The following is a 22,668-nucleotide window of genomic DNA, read 5'->3' on the forward strand; positions in this document are numbered from 1 at the left end:
CTTCAAGTGCCTGGAAGCAAAGGAAGGAAACTGGCTCTCAGGGCCTCCATGTGGCTCCAACTTCCATCAACTAGAATTTCGTATTCATTTAAGAAGATCCCCAAAGGTCTTAACTGTGTGCTCCAACTCCTGGACAACTTTCTTCTTTCCACTAAGGATCATAAAGGTGCTTCTTAGCTGATTTTAAAAAATCCCAGACTTTATTTTTAGAGCAATTTGGGGTTCTACAGAAAACTTGATTTTTAAGCATGTTTTCGGTTACCTGGAGGGCAGGGATTGTGCCATTTTTATACTTGGGCTCTCAGCTTTAAAAGCAGGTACATTAATAATAACAGTAACATTTCCTAAGTGCCAGGAGTTTTACATTCATGAACTCACTTAACTCTCACAAATCTCTATTAGTTAAGTACTATCTATACCTCTATTTAACAGATGAAGAAATTAAGGCACAGAGAGGGTAAGTAGTTTTTCCAGATTTACACAACTTTAACCAAGATCTGAACATGATCTGGCTTAAGAGATTGTGCTCTTAAAGATATGATACATTGTTGAATGAATGAATGCATCTAGAAATTAGGAGTAGATGATAAGTATTTCCATACTCATTATCATTTGGTTTATATTCCATATTTATAAGTGACCTTTCAGAAGGAGTAGAAATCTGAATTAAATATAATTTACGTAATTTATATACAGCTACAGAATAACTAAGCAATGTGAACCTTACTGTGTTTTTCAAGAAGAGCCAAAAAAAAGTTTTACTATTATACTGTATAATTTTAATTGTTAGTCTTAAATTCCTGGAAGAAATTCTGCTTCTTACATATAGTTACACTATAATCACAACTCTTGCATTTTCCTTGGTAAAAATGGCAACAATGCTGACTTAGAATAACGATGGCCATTATAGAAAAATTTTGATAGACCATTTGTGCACTGCAAAGGGTAAGAACTTGGAAATAGAATATGCCCTGAAAGACGACTATCATTTACTATTGCAACCAGAAAAAGAGCTATCAAGTCTGCTTTCTTCAAGGAATCTCCAACAGGATGCCCTAATATCATAATTCATGGCTTAATGCAAACAAGAGATGCTGCCAGAGAACAATACAAGCTTTGTTGACTTTCAAAGAATAACCATGGCAGCCAGAATAATAATAAAACCCTGGACTGGAAAAAATATATGCTGATATTTTGAAGTAAGCAAGATAAATGTTTGTTACGTATCCGCAGAATGTCTTCCTTAATACATGAATATTGAGGGATTAAAACTTGATTCCTTTTTCTCGTTGATTTTATACATTGTTAAAGTAATGTTTTAATGTAAAAAGAAGCAAAAATTGCACTCATAATTCCATCACACCATTATAATTGTTTGCATTTTGTCCTGTTTCCTTCTTGTTTTTCTTAAGTATGCTAACATATTTTCAAATAATTGTAAACTTATTACAAAGGTTGACGTTCTGATTTTTTTATTAATTTATGCCACACATTGTTTTCACTCATAATTGTCTTGTGGATAGTTTATCGCCTATCAATGTCAGGTGTGATTATTTGCTTAATATGTCCCAAATTGTCCAATACTTAGGTTGTTCTCAATTTTGTTATTAAAGATAAACTAAAATAAATACCTCTGTAAATATTACTAAATTGCTTTCCAAACTAGTTCTGAGTTTTATCTGCTTTTGTAGGTACCCAATCTGTATTACTCTCTCACAATTTCATTAGCATTGGATATCACAATTTTGATTACTTTTATGGCTGTTTTAATAAGCACAAACAAGTTTATTGTTGCTCGGTTTTAAATTTTATCACTTGTAAGGGTAAATACTTTTTCATATGTTTGTAATTTTAAAGCTAAAATGTGAAAAAAAGTATTTTCTGAATGAATCAAAGCAGGATAAAAAGGAGAAATGACTGTTGGCATTTTACCTTTCTAAGAAGTCACATCAAGAAAAATCTGTTCAAATACTTGGAGGCTCTGGAGCATTCCTCTATTATCCAAACTTAGTTTTCAGGTTGTATGAAAGGTATGTTAAAGATAAAATGCTGTACAACTCTTAGTACTAAGGCCAGGCTATGGGATTCTGGAAGGCATTAATTCATTTAATTAGCCTTTAGTGAAATTTACTGTATGCTCTACTCTGGGCTTTGTATTCATGGGATATCAAGAGGAAATAGACATGAGAGGTATCTGTGCTTAAAGAGCTTATTTTTGAGTGATTAAAGAAAAGACATATACACAAATGACTTAAGAGGACATCTAATTGAGGTCACAGAACTTTTTTTTAAAGCCATTTTCTTGCACTTTATGAACTAAGGAGGGATAATAAACAGAAAAACAAAGGGAAACCTTAATGAAGAATGAACCGGATGTCATTCAGTGTATTAATATTTTCTGGTTTATGAGAACAAAATATTATCATGAGGTCTCTTCAAATAAAGTTACAATGATATTCTATTACCACACAATGTAGTAAAAATGTACATACACAGAGAAATGTATCAGAAAAGCAGACCAAAAAGATGGGAATTAAGTTTCATGGGTGTGGAGAGCTAGTCTCAAGTTTGTTAGATAATCTATCTCTTTCTCATGCATTTCATAATCACAAATAATGAAGGACATCCAAAGATAGTAATAAAGAAAAACAACAGTGCACATCTTAACCACAGGTAGATTGACAGGGTTTTCTCCACTGTTCTTTAAATTCTAATGCTACTCCAATTGTATTGCTCCCAAGTGACAGTTTGTTTTTTATTTAAACTGAGAATAATGTGGACTGGCTTTTAAGAAGGATGTTTGCTGCTTCCTCTCTCCCTCTCTTCCTTCCCTTGCTCTTAAATCAAACACCTTAGAACTCTCACCTAAAACTTCACTCAAGGCTTTTACAATTAGTTCCCAGACTGCTGTTCAGGGACCACTTGAAAAATACTTAAAGGTAGAATGGAATGTTGATTTCTTACAAAATTGAGTGCTACAGGGAAATAGGTCATTTAGCAGTAATGTTGCTTGCTATCACTCAATCACAATTGTTTCCATTTGGCAATCGGAATTTAAAATGAATCGTAGCTTAAAATTTTCAGTATAATATAATTTTACATTCACTTGTCAAAATGGATTTGTTTCCCGTAAGTACTGCATTTTCAGAAAGAACTTACTCGAACAGAAGAGGAAAATAACTACAAGGAACACAGACCAGTGGTGGGTGGACAGAGTGGTATAGAGCATCAGAAGGCATGAGGCTTAAGGCTGTTCTTCTCCAGCCTTGGAAATGGTGGTGTCAGTGTGGATGTGCAATAAAATAAAGACTAAAGATGGGCCCTGCTGGTCACTGGTAGCTCTCTAAAATGTTGGGGGTACTGGGTCTTTCTTCCCGAAGGTGACAGTGCATAGAAGGATCATAGTGGCCTGAGTGTTGAGCAGGATTGGTCTTTAGTCATTCTTCTACTGCTGGCAGTCATGGGGGCCTGGGGGCTGTCCCTTTGTAAGGCCTAAAAGGCTTTGGTAGCAATTGGGTAAGTGACACTTGGTAGAGGAGGACTCTCTGAAAGCAGTGAGGCACCCAACAGCGACTTCCAGATATAAGTGTTTGGGGAAAAAGTCCTGAAAATGGGGCTTCTGCTCTCCATTAATATTTATTCTCTCTCCAGTTTAGTTTTTTACTCTAATCCCCTAATGGCAGAAGGGTATGAACATAAACTTGGGTGAACCTAAGAGGTGCTTGGTGACCAACATATTTTATCTTGAAATGTACAGAAACGTGACATTTTACCACACAATAAGGTAAGAACCCCAGCCCTAATTTTCACGTGTTCTTAATGCTCTAGAAAAATCCTCTGCTTCTTTTGTTTTCCTGCACTTTTTTGAACTCCCTAGACACCCCAATTTTAAGAAGTTTGACTTAAGGGAGAGCCAGTTCACAGTAATACTACTACAACTTAGCTCCACTTTTTAATAAGTTTGTGTGGGTTGGCCTGACACATTATTCATCCTTGGAAACAGTTTTTTCTATTTATGTTATCTGTACATATTTGAAATCTAAAACACAACCCACTTGCGTACTGGAGATTGTTAATTATTGCATTCAATAAGAAGGAAAATCCTCGGCAACATTATAGCTAAACACATTTAGGACTGAACAACCTGGTACTAAAATGGCACAAAGAAGAGGGACAAGTTGGAATTAAAAACCAAAAATTGAGCCACAGAGCCATAAGGAAATTGGAGTAGTCCATATTAGATTTTTACATTAAGCAAACTAATTGAATAACCATAAAAATAGTAATTTATTTGTTGTTGGATATATACATCATCTTACAGATGTGTGGCACCAATGTTTTTGGAATCTAAATGGAAAAATGTTCTCATTCCCACATTATTTGATATAGTTTGTTCTCTGGACAATTTTCCCACTTTCCTTTCTCTCTAAAACTGCTGACTCTATGTGCCCAGGCTCTAAAGACTGTGATAAGGGCAAATAAGCAGAGTGTAAACCTGTGTTATTAATATGGTACCACTAGCCACATGTGGCTATTGAGCCCTGGAAATGTGGCTGGAAACATGTAAAATATGGATATTGAAGACTCAGAAGGGAAAAAAAAGTAAATATCTCATCAATAGTGTGTATATTATTAATCTTGAAGTATTAATTTATATAATGAAATGACAGTTCTATATAAATATTGAATTAAATAAAACACTGTTCAAATTAATATTACCTGCTTTTACTTTTTAAAATGTAGCTACTAAGAAAATTCACATTAGCTATGTGACTTGTATTTGGGGCTTGTGCTAAATTTCTATTAAACAGCATTGGTTTAAAGCATAAAATTCTTCAATAATTTAGAATACAGATGAACCAAAACCCTTTAAAAGCAGGGAAAGCGCCCAATCAGGATGAAGGAAAGTCAACATACTGCAAGACTTTGGAACGGCGAGTGGACTGCGCATAAAATCCACAGGACTCCGCCGACAGAGGGCGGCTTGTGGGGGGTGGAGGGTAGAGCTGGGGCGGGAGAGCAAGGCCCGCGAGTGAGGCAGCACAGCCTCCGTCGGCCTCAGCACACGGACTAGAGGCTCATCTGGGGACCTCCTAACGGCCCACCATACCCAACGTTCTCTGAAAAACAAGTCAGGCAGATGGCCCTTTGCTCAGCCCTCTTCAGGCCATGCCCCTGTGCTCAGAATAGGAGCCCAAATCCTTACAGGGGCCCCCTCTTCGTGGTCTGTCCCTGAGGCTTCCCTGACCTCACCTTCGGCTGCTTTCCTCACTCACGCTGCAGTCTCACTACCCTCTCTATTTCAAGATGCTAAATAGGAAAGAGCCCTGCGCCTCTGGACGTGGGGTTCTCTCTCTGCAGGGATTTACCCTCTCATCTCTGGAAGCTTGGCTCAAAGGTCTTACCACAGCGGTTTCCCCAATGCCCCAGCACCACCACAACACCCCTCCCTACAGCCATTACCTGATTTTTTTTCTCCATCGCACTAGTTATCATCTAAGGCATAATTTCTTGTTTCTTTTCTGTCTCCCAAACTAGGACTTCCAGATTTGGGAAATAATAGGGCACCCAGCTAAATTTTAATTCCAGATAAACAAGACATAATTTTTTAGTTAAGTGTATCCCAGGTGGGACACAGTCATATTAAAATTGAGTTGTTTATCTGAAACTCAAATTGAACTGGGCACCCTATATTTTATTTGGTGACCCTATTTCCCACCCGCACTCTCTCATCACCACTAGAATATGAACTTTGTCTATTTTGTTCACTCCCCTTTCCATGTTGCCTAGAAACTGTACCTCACACATAATAATTGAGTATATATATGATGGAGAAATGAGACAATACAGGAGAAACAATCAATAAGCCCACGTGAAGATGTGAAGCCCTTGGAGGTCTGGTAGGAGATGGAGACCACAAGACTTCTCTCCTGGGCAACTGGACAGACCTGTAACTATGGGGCAAGGCAGAGCTCTTCATCTCAACTACAGCAAGGCAGGTATGGGTGGGAAACCTCAGGGGACCCAGGAAAAAAATGGGAGAGAGATTATCCCAGCAGGAACACCGCCAGGTCAGGCAGGTCAGTCTAAAATATTAGAGTTGAAGAATAGAGAACGTAAATAGAGAGTGGGACAAACAGAGGGCCAAGTGGGTGGGAGGGCGAGTCCCGCGAAGGATGCCAAGAATGAGCAGAAATTTCACGACTTCCCAGAGAAGCTCCTGAGCCCCTCCAGGACTCTTGTCAGGGGAAAGAGTGGCTGCTTAGAGGACTAAAGACTAACAATTCTGCCTGTGGGTACAGAGACTGGGCCATTATAAATGTATCTGTGTATTTGGTTATCTCATCCCCTCTTCTGTCTGCTCCTTCCCGCACCCCATGTGCCTCAGGTGAGGGGCGTGTAGTAGCTGGGGCAATGCTGGTTATGTACATTATCATGTCATCTCAAGTTTGTTCCCAAAAGAGCCTTTCCAGAATTTACACGTGTCATCGTTTACCTCATGAACTCTAACAAACATCTGCTTTTCCCTAAGCAGGAGCCCTCACAAATATTTTAGTTGAAAGGAGCCAAGCCAGTCATTCTTAGCAGGTGAAGAAACATTCAGAGAGGGAAAGCAGCTTTTCCAGAGGCAAATACCTGCAAAGAGGCAGATGTGAGATTTGAGCCCCAGTCTTCCAAGTCCCCGTCTTGTGAAACTTATGTCTAAAAACTCATTCATTTTTATTATGTTTCTTTGCTGTTTGATTTGGACATACAATAGGAAAGTGGCTTCAGGAAGCCTCCGGCCAATCCCAGGCTTTCCACTTGTGATCCTGTAACATAGAGCAAATTACAGGAGCTGCTCTGAGGCTCGGCTTCGCTTTTCTGCAGTATGTGGGGTTAAATGCTTGCTTTCTCTTGGCTCTAAAGGATTAAGATTTGGTTTTCTTATTACTGTTTATAAGAACTGACAAAATTTTATTAAACTCATGATATCACATAATGATGCGATTATTTGTTGTTGGACTAGCAGTGTCACCCAGTGGTTCCTTCATCGTCGGACATATGGTTAAACCGGACTCAAGTCCCAGCTGCACAGGTACGGAAGTCCACGACCTGCTCTCCTGGGCCCCTTGGCTTCAGTTCTTGCATCTATGCAAGTCATCTCTGTTTTGCCCAAGCCCAGGTTAGACGGTCAGTTGGGTCTTCACCAGTTGCCTCAAGAACCCCACTCTCTCTGGGCCTTCTGCAAGCTCAGGGTGGAATGTCTGGCTCTCTTGAGAAGGTGTCATGTCACAGCAGTCTTTCTTCATCTTACTGGCTTCTCCTTCCGCCCTTTCCATCTCACCTTCTTCCCTCTCTCCCTCCCTCCTAGACCAGCCTCGGAATTCAGCTTCACTCTCTCTTACTTGGAGCAATTTCATAGTTTTTGGAAAGCTTCTCCTTGCATACCAATCCCTAATTCTTTTTCTCTTTCCATCCAAGAGGCAGGGGGTGCTTTGTGACATGAAAGGAAAACAAGGAAACCTTTACCCTGGGGTTAGGTCTGGTCATGCATCAGAGAGCTGGTATCCTGGTAGACTTGGTCTTGTCTCACTAATCAGCAAGCTCCCTCCCTAAAATTAGAATCTGTTTGTCTACACTGGTAATATGAATAATAATGAGTAGAAAAGAAAACAGGTCTATCAGCCAGGAACTTAATAAAAATATCCTATTTCAGATAATTGACTGAAATGGGTCTTATACTGATTAAAGTTGTAACTAAACTAAACCTAGTAACTTAACCTTCATTATGCTTTAAAAAAAAAACCTCTAAACATGTAAAATAAGAAAACATGACAGCTGTAGCAATAATATTACGGTATGGAATGTTTCAGAAATAAGTCTGCTGGTCAGTACAAAATGTAGAGAATGTAATTTGAACAAGAAATTCAAAAGCAAAGGGATAGCTAAGAATTTAGGGAATCACAGAAAATAGCTAAGCTGGGTTTATTTGGGTGGAATGTACACACAGGAGAATTCTTCTGGACTTTGGGCACACCCTTGAAATTTGAAGGTCTGGGTACAAGCCCACATGGATGACCTGCCTCCCACCCCACAATGCTGGTGTCCTCCCTTCTCTTGCCAACCTGGGCCCTATTATTCTCCAGGAAGGGCTGTAGGGGTTGCATGTGAGCACCACAGCCTGCAAGCTTTGCCCATGGCTGCCCACTGAAAGCTGCTGCAAGGTCACCTACAGGATTAGGGGTGCACACACCAGCTGTGCGGTTCACCCCTGGGAATTTGGACCAGGGGAAGAGGCCAACAGGTGCTGGAAGTAGAATCTAGACAGTTTAGGCAGGAATTCTTGGGTCATACCTGAGATAACTACCTGGGATGTGACCTGGAAGTGGGGAGACCAGACTTTAAGTAAGCATGTCTCCTTAGCCCTATGAACTCCTCACCCTGTGAGGGGGAGGGTCACAGCACAAGAGGACAAAGGAGGCAAGACATCCTCATCTGCTTGCCTGGGTCTAAGGGAAACACTATCCAGTATTTCTTTTTAAAATAACTTATGAAAGGGGCCAAAGTGCATGAAAACCAGCCAAAGAGCAGGAAGCCACAGATGGTTCTCTTTTCTGGAATATAAAAAATTGTTCTCTAATGGAAAACAAAAGTAAGAACAAAGACTTAATGATTTAGGAAGACAAAATATCAAAATGAGTGAAGGGAGTTATGTGAAATGGCAGAACTTAGAACCAGAGCAAGTCAGATACGACACAGCGGTCCAGCTCCCTTGAGTTACACAGATCTCTTCTAAATTAGATGATCAAGGGTTTATGGCAACTGCCCATGAGGCTAGGTGGCTAAGAAAGCAACGACAGAGGCACTAGCCAATCAGTATCTAGCATTCCCCTTGCAAGGGAAGGACGGGGAGGCCGCTGGGTATCCAGTTACAGAGGAACACAAAAGCTTTGTTGCTGTTTGGGGAAAGACACTCATTCCACTCTCTGAATGTAGACAGGAAAGAATGAGGCCTGGGGCATGACGGGCACCTAAAGACCAAGAGGAGAGCAGGAACTAGGATGAAACAAGAAAGACTCAAGTTCTTAGCCAGGAGATTTAGTTGCCAGAGCAAAGCAGAACTGAAGCCTGCATTAGTTACATGACCAAGAAATACCTTTATTTTAAAAACTTGTTAAGTATTCTATGTTTGCAACAAAATGTGCCCTTGATAACACATCCATTTTTTAAGTTTTAAAACCCAGCTCCTTTCTTCTTTCCTGAAGCACAATTCTTAATAATAAATCTATGTATAGTTTCAATGCTAAATTATCTTTTCTCTTGGGAACAGAAAGTGCCTGATTATTAATAGAAATGTTAAATAGTTAAGTTCAATTGGAGTAATGCTTAAGATCAGTGAAGAGTAGTAGAAAGACATAATAGTTCTTAACATTTACTTAGACACCCAGGAGGTTTCTGAGTTACGGTGATATTAATGCTTCTGATTCAGAGAGGAAAAGAGTCTGCTCTTCTTTAATAATTTATTTTTATAAACAATTACATTTATCCCTTTACCTTTTCTGATTAAATTTTGAGGCAAATATTATAATCTTCATTTGATGAATGAAGAAACTAAGGCTCAGAAAGGGTAAATAACTTGTCCAAGGTCATACAAATACTAAGAGCACCGCTGGCATAACCTGAATTTAAAATCCCCACTCTCCGCAGTGGAAGCCGACTCTTAGGCAGTGCTGGCAGACTGCCTGGCTTTGAAGCTGAACTCTATCACTAACACATTGGTGACCCTGGGCAAAATATCCTTTCTGTGCCTCAGTTCCCTCATTACTAAAATGGAGCTAAAACTAATGGGACTGCCGTGAGGCGTGAGTGAGCTAATATGCATAGAACATCTAGGAGAGGGTCTGACAGGAAATGCTGAATGCGTGCCAGTAACTGTCATGTACTGCGCTCTGCTGTTCTCTGCACTGAGACATCAAGGTACCCCATGATGGATAGAAAATCCCTATATGGCTGATAATACTGGTGTTTCAGTAACAGATTTCTAAGACCACAGTTGTCTGTAATTTAATTTTTAAGTACTACAACATAGCAGTTTCTCTTCCCCTTACCAAATGCTGTTCATCTTTCAAGTCTCACCTAAAGTCACCTACGTATTCAGAGCAGCATTCCTTGACTCTTTGCACCAGGCTTCTTTTGCCACAGTACTTAACAGTACTGTTATTTAGCAGGTTTTTAGTACAACTGTTCATTCACTGTCCCCAGCCCCAGTTAGGATGGAAATTACAAGAGGGCAGAGACAGCTTTAATATCAGTGCTCAGATGGTGTCTGGCACTTAGCAGTAAGCATTGAAGAGATACTTGAATAAATCAGTAAGTGAATCCATGTTATAGATTTAATGGAAGTTTAAAAAAAAATCTTCTTCAGATTATGTATGTAATTTAACCAGATGTAGTGAATCAGTATTTTTGTGATCCCTTTTATAAAACATAATGTCTTTTCAGTTAAAATGGAAAACAAATGGACTTGATAATGTCCTAATTCATTCAGAGACATTTGCTTTGTTTTGTGACACCTGTGAGCAGCTTCCCTTTGTCTCACACCCCTCTCCCCATCAATAATACTATTCCTTCAACTTTTTCGTCTCCCCCTCCAAAGAGTCTCACTTAGTAGTATGATAACTAGATCAAATATTATACTAACATGCGTAAATGATGTCAGAGGAATCTTACTATAATTGTTTTATTTCAAACCAGCATTAAATTACCTCTTTCAACTAACTTCATTCCTCTATAAAGGAACTTAAAGTTAATTGCATAAAGAATAGAAATATCACTGTTCCACTTAAAAAGTAGAATTGAGGGAAAAGTCTACTTAGGAGTAAGCTTGTATATAAGAATACCTGAGAATATATGAATCATTTTGCAGGATGTAGTGATTTGACTATATGAAATATCCTGTAATAGGAAAATAGTATTTCTTCAGAGAGAAAGAATGCATCCTATTACTACAGTCATGTGTTCTTAGAGTTCTAACATACACATCAATAACTTTAAAAGATAAAAAAATAAAAATAATTTAATTCTCAGCTTTAACCAGCAAAAGAATTGAATTGCTCTAAGATACTTTCCCTGAACTATGAATTAATTTGGAATCAGAAATCAATCACGCCATTTGCTCTCAATATATTTTCCTAAGTCTAAAGTCGTAATGTTATAAATACATTGAGTAAGTAGATAGCTGGGTAAATTCTGCCAGAGGAAAATTTTAAGCTAATGCATCAGAAAACAAATAGGGTTAAATATATTCAAATCCTTCAGGGATTGAATTCAGACTGTTGGATGATAGAGTCAAGGTAGCCAAAGAAAAAGTGTATTTAGTTGTTACAGTAAGTGAATCAAGAATAAAAATTATTGAATCTATTGTGTAGCTAACTAGACAGACTCAAATTAATGGCTTGACCTTTGGAAGTCTGACAGCTTCAATTTATCTGCTCTTTAAATATACTCATAATAAAAATGCCACTAGAAGCATGCTGTGAGGATTAATGTCAGTGAGGAACTATGAAATTATGTATAAGAGATGATAGGCACACTTAATACCATAACTATAAGCTAATTAAAATTTAATGTTATTTAAAAATCACATAGCTATTTGGGATAGATTCATAGATGATACAAACATCAATTTTTTATTTATATTTTGGAGTTTTAAAAATAATGAATTCTAGAAAATACTCGAAAAATACATGAAACAAAATCCTCTTATATTTCTCTTTTCCTTTGGAATCAATGCCTATCACTCTGGGGCCTCAGAAATATTCTCACTTGCTTAGACAGAATAACTTGTTTTTAATCTTGAAAAACCTTTACTATTATTTCATAGTAACAAAGAAGCAAAGATGTGAACTATGAGGTGCATGCATTAGATTTCTAATGTACCCTATTTCTGTCCCAAATCTCCTCTTCTGTGGTATTTGCCCAGTACTGGGCACTGACTGCTGTTCTAATAAATTGTCATTGGATGATTTGTTCTTATGGAGGGCAATTAATCTGAAGATGTGGAAAGGCTAGAAAAATATAGGGTTCTAATAATACCTATTAAGAGTTGAGATTTTTAATGCCCTGACAGATATACGTCAAAATACATATATGTGTTTATATATATATATATATACATATAAAATTTGTAGACAATAATTTATTTTGTGAAAGAATCTTTCAGTTTAAAAAATAGTTCTACCACAAAATTGTTTTTCAAATCTCCCACTTCTCTAGTATATCTGAGAAGTAAGGTTTTAGTGACAAATATTTCAGATATACACCTCTTCACGCACACGTGTGTGCACATGTGTGCACGTGTGTGTGTGTGTGTGTGTGAGAGATAGAGAGAGAGAAAGGAAAGAGAGGGCAAATGAATCATGGAGCACAACTAAAAATGTTAATTATACCTTTAAATCAGCAACATCTATTCATGAGAACTACAAAAGTTTTTGTGTACAATTAGGCAGAGAAGAAGAGGGAGGAGGGTAGTATCATATTTTTAGGTAAGACAGCATCAAATCTGCCCTCACTGCTTCGACTCTTGGAAAAAAATCCAAATTATGGAAACAACAGCCTTCAGAATTGGGAACGGAGGACGCTAGAAGCTGGCTGAATTGGAAATGAGACATGAGTGACTTTTTGTGGATATACAATATCTCTTAGAGACTTAAAATTATTACAACCTCTTCTCTCATTTTACAAATGAAGCTGCCTTCAGCCCAGAGAAGAAATGGGTCTTTGAAAGACTGCCCCTGAGGAGGAAGAGCACAGGTACCCCGACTCCAGGACGGCGCCCCTGGGGTGCGGTGAGCAGGGAGAGCAAGGAGACAGGCATTTTACTTTCATGTGTAATCTGGCATTTCATTTTCTTCCTATCATGAAGTCAGTTGGCTTCTGCCCCTGCTGGAGGGTATGCCTAGAGCTCACTTGCTGAAGCTCTGCAAGTGCGATACCTACTATTACAAGACACTTGATAACATTTTTTGTGCACCTATTATACCACGTGCACTTTGGAGATATTATCTAGTTCATACTGCAAAATCTGCATTTATATTTATACCCACGCCTTTAAAAAATTAAGTAACTTGCCCAAATGAGGACAAGGACTTGCAGCACTCTTTCCCTGACTGCAGAGTTCACATTCTTCCCTCTGTAACACGCTGCCTCCCGTTTTTCACAGGATGCTTTAGTAGCCCTTTGTAGATGGTGATGCCAGAAGAAGCCAGACTGGAGTTTAATGCCATGTTACTGCTGATGTAAATCTTTTCCCTGATACAATCTGAAGAACTGGAACACCACTACAAAAATAAAAAATATTCAGCTTAACAGTCAAGGTGACCAATATTTAAAGGAAAATAGTGTAAAAAAATGTCATCACCAAGTTTACTGACCAAAGCCTATGACCAATTTTGTCAATCTGAATGGGTGGAAAATGTTCTAGCAGAAAACAAACACAGTATTTTCTTAAAATAGTTTCCTTTTCTTTCTTTTTAATAAGAGAAAACTCTTTGGATTTTCTAATTGTTATTTGCCGTATTTCTGATGGCTTAGAAATCACGCTCTTCCTTAACCATTGTCTGAAAACTATTTCCTAAGCATACAAAGTACTTCTTTGGAAAAAGTGAAGTTGTAATGTGGGGAAAAAACGTTGTCTCAATATAGTTTAAGGATAGTTATGTTCTTAAAAAAAACGATTATGCCATTTTGTAAGCTTTTTTCTTAGAAAAACAAATTCTAGAAATCTAAGACACATTTCATAAGCTCTAAATATAGAATTATTATTATTCTATTTCCAACTTTGTTTTTACTGTTTCAGCAAAGAGGACTTGTGGTTTTTGCATTTAATTTTCCTAAAAACGATATAGCAAATATTACAAATGTTAGATAATGACTAGGATTATCATAAATTCCACACACAAAGTTATAGGCTTAGGAGTAGGAAACACAATCTTAATCTACACTTTGACAATACTTTCATAAAAGTGTAAAATCATCTAGCTTCTCTAGGTTTTATAGAAAACACTTAAAAATGCCACAAAGATGTATAACAAGACATAAAACTGCATATATTAACTGTCTATTTCCTTGAAATAGAATTTACATTCAGTGACAAGGACAAGAAAATGTCACATTCCTTTTTCTCACTAAGGAAATTGCATATTTCCTTTCCAAAAATAAAGAATCTGCAGTCTTCCTAAACATGTATGTGACAGTTTTAAAGTTGTTTTGTTCAGGTCAAAGGTTTCTATAAATTTTCATGATTGTCTCAAAGATGAAAAAAGAAAAGCAGCAAAGAAGAAAAAGCAAAACATTAACCTTAGGTGCACAGCTTTAGTTTTTCACCAAATTTAAAAATGCTTATGTTAAATTTGTATTTTGTCCTTTCTAAATATTATCTTGACTTACATAATTTTCAAACCCAATTTAGAAGGTATATACCTTGAACTTTTTGCTTCTGTTTTCTCCACAATGTTCTAAACAGAAAGTTACTCTCTCTTTAACCAGGACTTGCGAAGCAGATGGATATGCATTTGACTAAGTGGAAAACAGAGCTGTGGCATGGGCAGGCCACTATTTATGAGTATGCTATGTTTGATTTGTGGACTAAAGGATCCCATAAAACTTGCTTGAGAACATTAATTTTGCTTGGGAACTGAGCAATTCTGGAAACAACCCCTTTTAAAATATAGATTGTCCAAATTTCCAACATTTCACTAAAATGAAATGAAGGAAAAGCTTAATGGTAATATCAAACACTTGGTCATAAGGGCATCGTGTCTACTTACCATTTAATCCTCAAGTTGACCCTAATAGGTAGGAATTGTTATTGTCTCCCTTTTACAGGTGAGGAAACTGAGGCCAGAGAATTCAAGAAGTTTGCCAAAATTCACATGGCCTCTGAACCTCAGGCTCGTGCCCTTGGCTAGCCTCACAGTACGTTTTAAATTGTGAAGGTTTATGTCTTAAAAGAGAAGAAAATTGAAGAAGATGGAAAAGGTGACTCAGAGATGTATTCGGCCTGTAAAGGTTAGGCCCCTTGTAACTTCAGAATTCAGTCCAGAGTGTAGGATTTAAAATTCTCGGGAAGACAAACAAATGGGCCACAGGATTTCACAGGGCCAGTGCAGAAGCTCTGAGGGAGACAGGAAAGCCCCAGCTCAGTTCCCTGGCTCCTGCTGGACTGGCCCAGCTAGTGGCTTTGTTAGCTGCCACAGTGGCTTTACTGGTCTCTGTAGAGGTTCCAGTTTGAAGAGTCAGTCAGGACTGTTGGGGAGCACAGATTTCCAGACCCTCCTGTGGGAGAGATGCTTCGTCCAACTAGCAAGTACACTGCAGTAATCAATGTCCACATGCACACAGTTAGACCTGTGTGGAGTTGTGGGGATTTTCTTCATTTTTCCCCTCATTATTGACAGTACAATAGAAGTGTACTACCAGAGCTTGGCAAGTCTAGTTAAATCCCATTTTTTGCTTGACAGTAAAAAGTAAAATTGTTGCTAAATTCAGGAGATTCCCTCTGTAAGATTGTTTTGTTAACCAAAGAAATAATACATATTACTTCTGACATGTTGAGAATAGAGTGCATTTTGTTCATCACAATTCATATTAAATATAGCTTTTTTCCCTACCCCGTATATATGTATGAGAAAGATACAGTACGTATTTCATACATAACTTATCAAAATAAAATGGGAAAATTTCTGAGTTCCTAATGATTAAATGCAGCTTTAAAAATTAAACTAATTTGATTATTTACTCCACAGTTTCCCTATATTTCAATAGTATATGTACTGTTTTTGTAAGTATTTCAACTATTACTAACATTACTGACTAGAATAACTGTAATTTTAATCCTCTCCAAATGATCAAAAATACTGTATTCTGTAGAACTCACCTTTTGCCCATTTACCCCTGGAATTCCAGGTGCTCCAACAGAACCCTAAGGAGACACATGATTAAATGAAGTTGGTATCATAATCATAGAATATTTCATTTCTAAATTTGTATTGTATTAATTACGTCGGCCATAACTTTATCTTGCTAAACCATGATGGGAGGCTGTGTTTTCAAATCTTTTCCACTGTGTTCAAATGTACAATAATGTAAGCAGATTCATCAAGCTTTCCCAGAAATTATGCAGTTAAATGTAACTATGTTTCTAAATATCCACTTAATCACAACATAATTGTAAAGCAATTCACATTATAAATTGAGATGTATATCTATCAGAGGGCTACATGGCTCTAAGCTGAAGTGTTTTAAGAAATAAATAGGCTTAGCTCCATCTGGAAAAAAACAGTAGTAGGAGGAACTCTTGAACTTCATGAGTTTAAATATCATGCAACAAAAGGTAACTAAAATGACAACCATTTGTTCCACAAGTCAAATATGGGAACCATGATGTAAACTCAAATCTGTTATATTTGAAGGACTTTTTCCTGGTTTTCAGGGAGTACATTTAAGCCACGTGAGTGTGAATGTCTTTCAAAGCACACTGCATATAGCTGTTACAAACGTTAAACACCGACTAGAATACAACTGTGCATAAATATTAAGTGTGTGTGTGTGCATGTGCACGCACATGCACTTGGACATGAGCACACATGCGTGCTGGAGTGATTATGAATCACTTGAATGTAGGTAGGTTGAATGTAGGTAGGGTCAGTGGAGAATAAAAAATTAGTTATTACCTGAGAAAATCTATGACATTCAACAGGATATAGAAACATTAACAAATGTTTTCAAATAGTATGTCATTTCCCTCCACACACCTCCCCTTTGGGCTCTGGAGAAACCATTTTTAAATGAAATATGCTTATTCTTTGTCTAGCTCTAGAAAACAGACTTCTCTTAGGAGATGTATGCTTTTAAATTTCTTTAATAATAATGGAAAACTTTTCTTAAAAGAGTAACTGTACACCTAAAACTTCTCTACAAAAATTTAGTGTATCAAAAATACAGTCACTATATGCAACACAAATTGAGACAGCAAATCCCTCAGTGCTTTAGGTAATTATATGGGGCAGGTCATTAAATGACTTCCCGAAGCCTGAGGCAGTAATTTTATCCTGGTGGCATGTGGATTAGGGTAGCTTTACAATTTCACACCATGCTTAATAGAGACATTATTGCGAAGGACAAAGTGTTCCTATACACAAGTTGTCTCACAACTCATTGGCTTTTAGTTGGTTTGTAGGATTATGTTTCAACAGATGCCACATGCCCAGTGCTTGGGGGATAAAAAGTCTATCTTTGATAGATTCCAAAGATAAAGAATAATCACTTTTCCACCTGTTGCAATACAATTGTTTTCTTTAGTTTCTGCAGGTTAAATAATCTTCTTTTCCCCCTTGTGGGGTGGGAGGTGGAACAGGGAATGGAGACTTAGTGATATTTTGTTGGCTAGCAGCCATTTACCTGTTACTGATATATTTACTACTGCAGTATTAGTATTGATATATTTACTACTGTAGTATTGCTGAAATGTTAGAAGTGCTAGACCCTTTCCATCAGAATGTAATGGTCAGTTCTGATGACTGTGGATGATGTTGAAATGACTAGCAGGAAGTCACTTTTCAGGTTACCTTCACAAAGGAGGACATTAGTGGGCCACTTGAATGAGGCCACCAAGCAACAAGCACATCTTTTGTTCTGGCTAGTTCTGTGGTTGTTTGGCGATCATATGTTTGACAAGGCCATGCATTTAGCTGGCTATGTAGTATGACCCATCACATTCTAAGTTCTGTCAAATGTTCTACCAGAGTTTGAATTAAAAATTCAATAACCTGCACATTTCGCAGACAGCTTGAAAAGAGTCTGCTCCGAATTTACTGGATTTTCTGTAATGGAGCCTATTAGAAATGTAATGGTTCACAATACATGATGGTATTTTTAGAAAGCAGAATGCACAAACCAGACTGCCTCAGCACGGGCTTACAGTAGCTAATTCCATTCACGTCTCATGCTAGCCATTAGGCAATGAGAGTATAATTACTCCCACAGTATTGTTTATACGCTACCTTTTGTCCTGGAGGCCCCAGAGGACCCTAAAAAAAAGAAAAACAATTCAATTAACACAATACTATAGCCATTTAAATGACCAATTAAAACTGTCCTTATTCTGTGGGGTTCTCTTTGCTATACTGAAATAGGCTGATGTTTTGTACATCAGGAAAAATGAAGATCTGTGGTTGCAAATACACAGTAGGTCTTTTCTTCTTTCTTGTTCTCTGTTGACAAATATTAAGCATATGCAGTAGGATTCTGATTTCTCCTCAAAAAAAAAAAGAATCTTTGCCATTTCAGCACATCTGTTTCTTCAAATGCCTACAAAGCTATCCCATCAATCTCATTTAGAGGGCCTGAGATGCTGCTGCGAGCAGCAGTTAAAAAGCAATACAGTTTCCCACCAAATTGACACATCACATGACTTCTACATCGGCAAAACCTCAGTAAGCAGATTTGCAAAGGCATTAATTGAACAGCAGTACAAAAACCATATTTTGTTCTATTCTTGCTCTTATGAAATGTTGCCAATTGACCTGCATGAAAACTTGTTTACAAATTATGGGATGCTCAGGTCAATGAGGCACCTAGTGTGTGCCAGAAAGCAGAACAAAAGATGCTGTCAGCTGTTGCATAAACTGTTATACTGGCAGAGGAGGCTAAGAGGGTAATGTAATTTTTAGGAAGATGAATGGGAATATTTACTATAAAAGAGAAATGTGGCAATTCTGAGATTAAGCATTTTTTAACCATAATGTCAGTGTTGGGATTCTGCTGGCCTTATCTAGAACAAGGCACAGCTTTGGGACAGTGGAAAAGGACACAAAGAGATACAGCCATCATTCTTACTATTCATGTCTATTTTTAAATGAAAATATTAGGCACTTTTTTTTCCCAATTCCTTTCAAAGTATTTTAACAAAGTTATACTGTATCATTTCATTTGAAAGCTTTTTAGCCCATTACACTTATAGCTAGCTTATTTTCAATGTGTGACACTTCGCTTAATCAACATTTTATATTCATACTCTGTAACTTTAAATAAAGCACTAGAGTGGTCATTAGAGGAACAATTGGTCATGCATGATTTTTTAAATTAAAAATACACAATGTTTGGGAGCTTTAAGAGAAATCTGTTTCTCAGAAATCATTGTGTAATCCTAACAGGAAGACTAAGAATTTCCTCATATAATCAGCTTTAGGTTACTGAAAGTGCACTGTGCAATATCACCTTCCTATATTTCTTTTTTGATTTACTCAGATAACCAACTTCTTAATTTACTAGTTATCTGCCATCTCTGTGTGATCACACATTATCCCTACTCATCTTGCTCCTATTTAAAATTGTTTTAGATTTTGCAGAGCAAATAGAGGCTCTCAGGTGTAAACTCCCTCAATATCATGTCTTGCACCAATTTAAACCCATGTGGACCTCATCCAATATCAGAGGAAGGATAAGCAGTCGTCTCTGTGGGGTGAATACAACCAGTACACTGGAATCCATCCCTGCCTCTGTCCTCAGGGAACTCTTTCCATCAATTTTCCCTGCATCTGTATCAGAGTGCCCGCTTTCCACTAGTTTCTCTCCCTTAACACATAAACATGTTTAATCATTTCCTCACTTGGGTAAATTGTTTTTTGGGGGGAATGTTAATGCTAAGTAGAGGCAGAATTTGGAAGTTGTAGTGATAGGAGATCTGAGTGTGAAGAAAAGATGGGTTTTACAACCTCTGTGACTCTACTTTTCCAAACTTTTCACTTCTTAAAATATTGATGTTAGAAAGGATATCATATAACAAAAAGCACATTAATTCAATGTTTAGACTGAGAATGCATATATGTTCAATTCAAAAAGCTTTTGTTTCCCATTACAAGCCTAAATTTGCCACTTGGAAAAACACTGTTCACTAAAATTGGATAGCTCATTACACTGATGTATATAATTCTAGAAGGTAATCTACTCCATACAAAAATAAGAACGAATTTAAATCAACTATTTTAACTATAGACTAACATATCTGATATTTTCTAACTTGGTCCCTTGTGAATGACCACATTAAATCAGAGAGTTAGAAAGACTAATTCAAACTCTGAAATCTATAAAATCATATTAATTATATATTTTAACAATATATAATGAAAGTCAAAGGTAACTATAAGGAAAATATAGTACTTTTCTTAATTGTTGGGAAACTGCTTTGGTTTTTTTGCTAAACTCCAAAAATTTGAGATGTAACATGAATCTGAATTGTGAATACATGTCTTATGGATCATTCATAACTACGTTGCCAAGGATATATTCCCAGCTGCCAAAAAATGTGCATATATTCCTTTGATCTCACTGGCAGGAAAAATGGTAGCAAGCCAAGGATAATGTCATCCTTTACTAGGAGGGGACTGAGAATAAAGCAGTTGACTATAAAATACAGATATACATTCGAGTAAGTACAGACACACACACATACCCGACACCCACACACAATGGTTATTTTACTAATCAAGATTTTGCTTGTATGTACATGTTTTGCGTATCCTCAGATTAATTATCCTATTACATATCTGTGACATTGCGGCCATTAAATTTCAGCTTACAAATGAAGGCTTCACCATTCAAAACTTGGTTTTGAAGTTAAGGTATATTGCTACCGGATAATTAAGATGTCTACATTTGATTAGTCTTGTGGTTTCTAATACAAATATAAATTTATAAAGTAATGGGGAAATGCCATAGAACCATTCACTAACTTATCTAATTTTTCTTAAGCTTATTTATATTTTCAGCTTGCTCAAGTCGTAAATAATGACTTGGATAAAGAATGCCATAAGTTCATTATTCACTAGTCAAACCAGGGCTTCTTATTACTACTAAAATTAAAGTTAATTGTTCTTGTGTTCCAAGATTTTGAAAGTAATTCCGTTATTGTTATCCCCATGACTTAAAAAGTTAGGAACAAATAGTTTTCCAAACCAGAGTCAGTCTTTTCAGTCCATTTTTATTAATGAATTGTTCCTTTCTTAGACATTTTCTTGGCAGGCATCTTTATATTTGCATATATTTTGTATTCCACCAATTAAGATGGGAAAAATTTGGTTTCTTTTATATTTCAAATTCTTTCTATGTCTCAAGATTAAAAAGTGTATAACATTTAGAACCTCAACATATTAAGCTGTGTTTCTTTAAGTTTAACTCCGGAAGTGTTGACTACAATTTGAACCTTAAAATACACTCATTTCAATACAGGTTCTGGGTGATATAAAAATGTATGAGCTTTTAAAATTGAAAGATCCTGCAAAATAGACATAACTTTATTCAAAAGATAAAAACCAAATGAGTCATAGAAAAATCTTAAGTGTGGAGTAACAACGTCACTTATCTGCAAATAAACTTTTACACCAAATTTTCATGATGCTTTGGAAAAGACCATGGAGAACTATGCAAAGTTAAAACTTATAGACAAGTAAGAAATCACACAGTGCAGTCAATTTTCCTTGCTGTTGACTGACTTATGCTAGATTTCATTTCTAAAGATAGTGTAAAATATTATGTAGAATATGATGAGCAAGTAAGTTAAAGAAACACTATAGTCCCACTTGGCGATTGCCTTTATGAAAGGCTTGCTGCTCAGTCCTGAGAGTGAGTGATCCTCACTCCTCCTTCTCAAGCCCACCACTCACTCAGTCCAGTCCCCCTGGTCCGGCCCTCTTCCCCAGCTGTGGGGCCATGCTCTTCTTCTAGCCTTTTCTCTCTCAGCTAATGTGAGAAATCTCCTCAGGGCCACTCTTCAGTCCACTGTGAATTTTCTAAAAGACTAATAGATCCATACCTTTCCTCTACTGAAAAACCCTTCACTGCTTCCGTAGCTTCTGAGAAAAAGCCACACTTTATAATAATTGTAGCTCAACACAGAAGCCATGTTTCCACATCTTGACACCTTTGTACCTCTGGCTGGTTGTCTCTATAGTAGGCTTTTTCTTGTTGGTCCTTTCCCCTCCAGTGATTGTGTAACTCAGAGCTCAGTGCCCTCGTCCTTGGGGCTAGAAGTGACAGCACTTCTTTCACAGAATCTACCAACAGCACTGTAATTGTCTGGTTATGTCTTTCTTTTCACCTTAAATTTCTGTATTTTATGCCATGTGCCAGGCACATAGTAACTGCTCAGTGAATCCTTTTGAGTTCTTTCACTAACTCATCCACTTAAGAGTTTTCTATGCCCATTGAGTGTCAGGTAATGTTCTAGGTGTACTGAGACATAGCAGTGAACAAAACAAACAAAAATGCATGGCATCCTGGACTTCATATTCTAGTGAGCAGAGAAGAACAGTAAACAAAAAAGTAAAATATAAAGTTGTGTCAAGTGGTGAGTGCTATAGCAGAGAGGGGATGGGGCAAGAGAAGTAGATGTAGTAGCATTTTAAATTAGGGCATCAGGAAAGGCCTCAGTGATAAAGTGGACGGAGCTCTGTAAGAGGTCAGGCAGGGAGCCAGGCATATAGAAGGGAGAAGAATGTTCCAGGCAAGGGAACAGCAAGCACAAAGGCCAAGAGGTGGGCACAAGTGAAGTGGGTTTAAAGAACACCAAGGAGGCCATAGGTAGGTAGCAGAAATTGGGGATATGGATAGGGAAGGGAGATCATACTT

General features: G+C 37.4%; 1 protein-coding gene across 1 annotated transcript in view; it reads right to left on the bottom strand.

Moving 5' to 3' along the window:
* The window catches only part of COL25A1 (collagen type XXV alpha 1 chain), a 468,658-nt gene that overhangs the window by 83,868 nt on the left and 362,122 nt on the right, over positions 1-22,668 (bottom strand). Inside the window, exons 11-12 of the mRNA XM_036920918.2 lie at positions 18,045-18,071; positions 15,920-15,964 (exon numbers count right to left, since the gene is read on the bottom strand). Coding sequence (XP_036776813.1) covers positions 15,920-15,964; positions 18,045-18,071 — 72 coding nt within the window. The remainder of the gene's footprint in view (positions 1-15,919; positions 15,965-18,044; positions 18,072-22,668) is intronic.

This window comes from Manis pentadactyla, chromosome 5, assembly GCF_030020395.1.
Source record: "Manis pentadactyla isolate mManPen7 chromosome 5, mManPen7.hap1, whole genome shotgun sequence".
In the NCBI taxonomy this organism is placed as follows: domain Eukaryota; kingdom Metazoa; phylum Chordata; class Mammalia; order Pholidota; family Manidae; genus Manis; species Manis pentadactyla.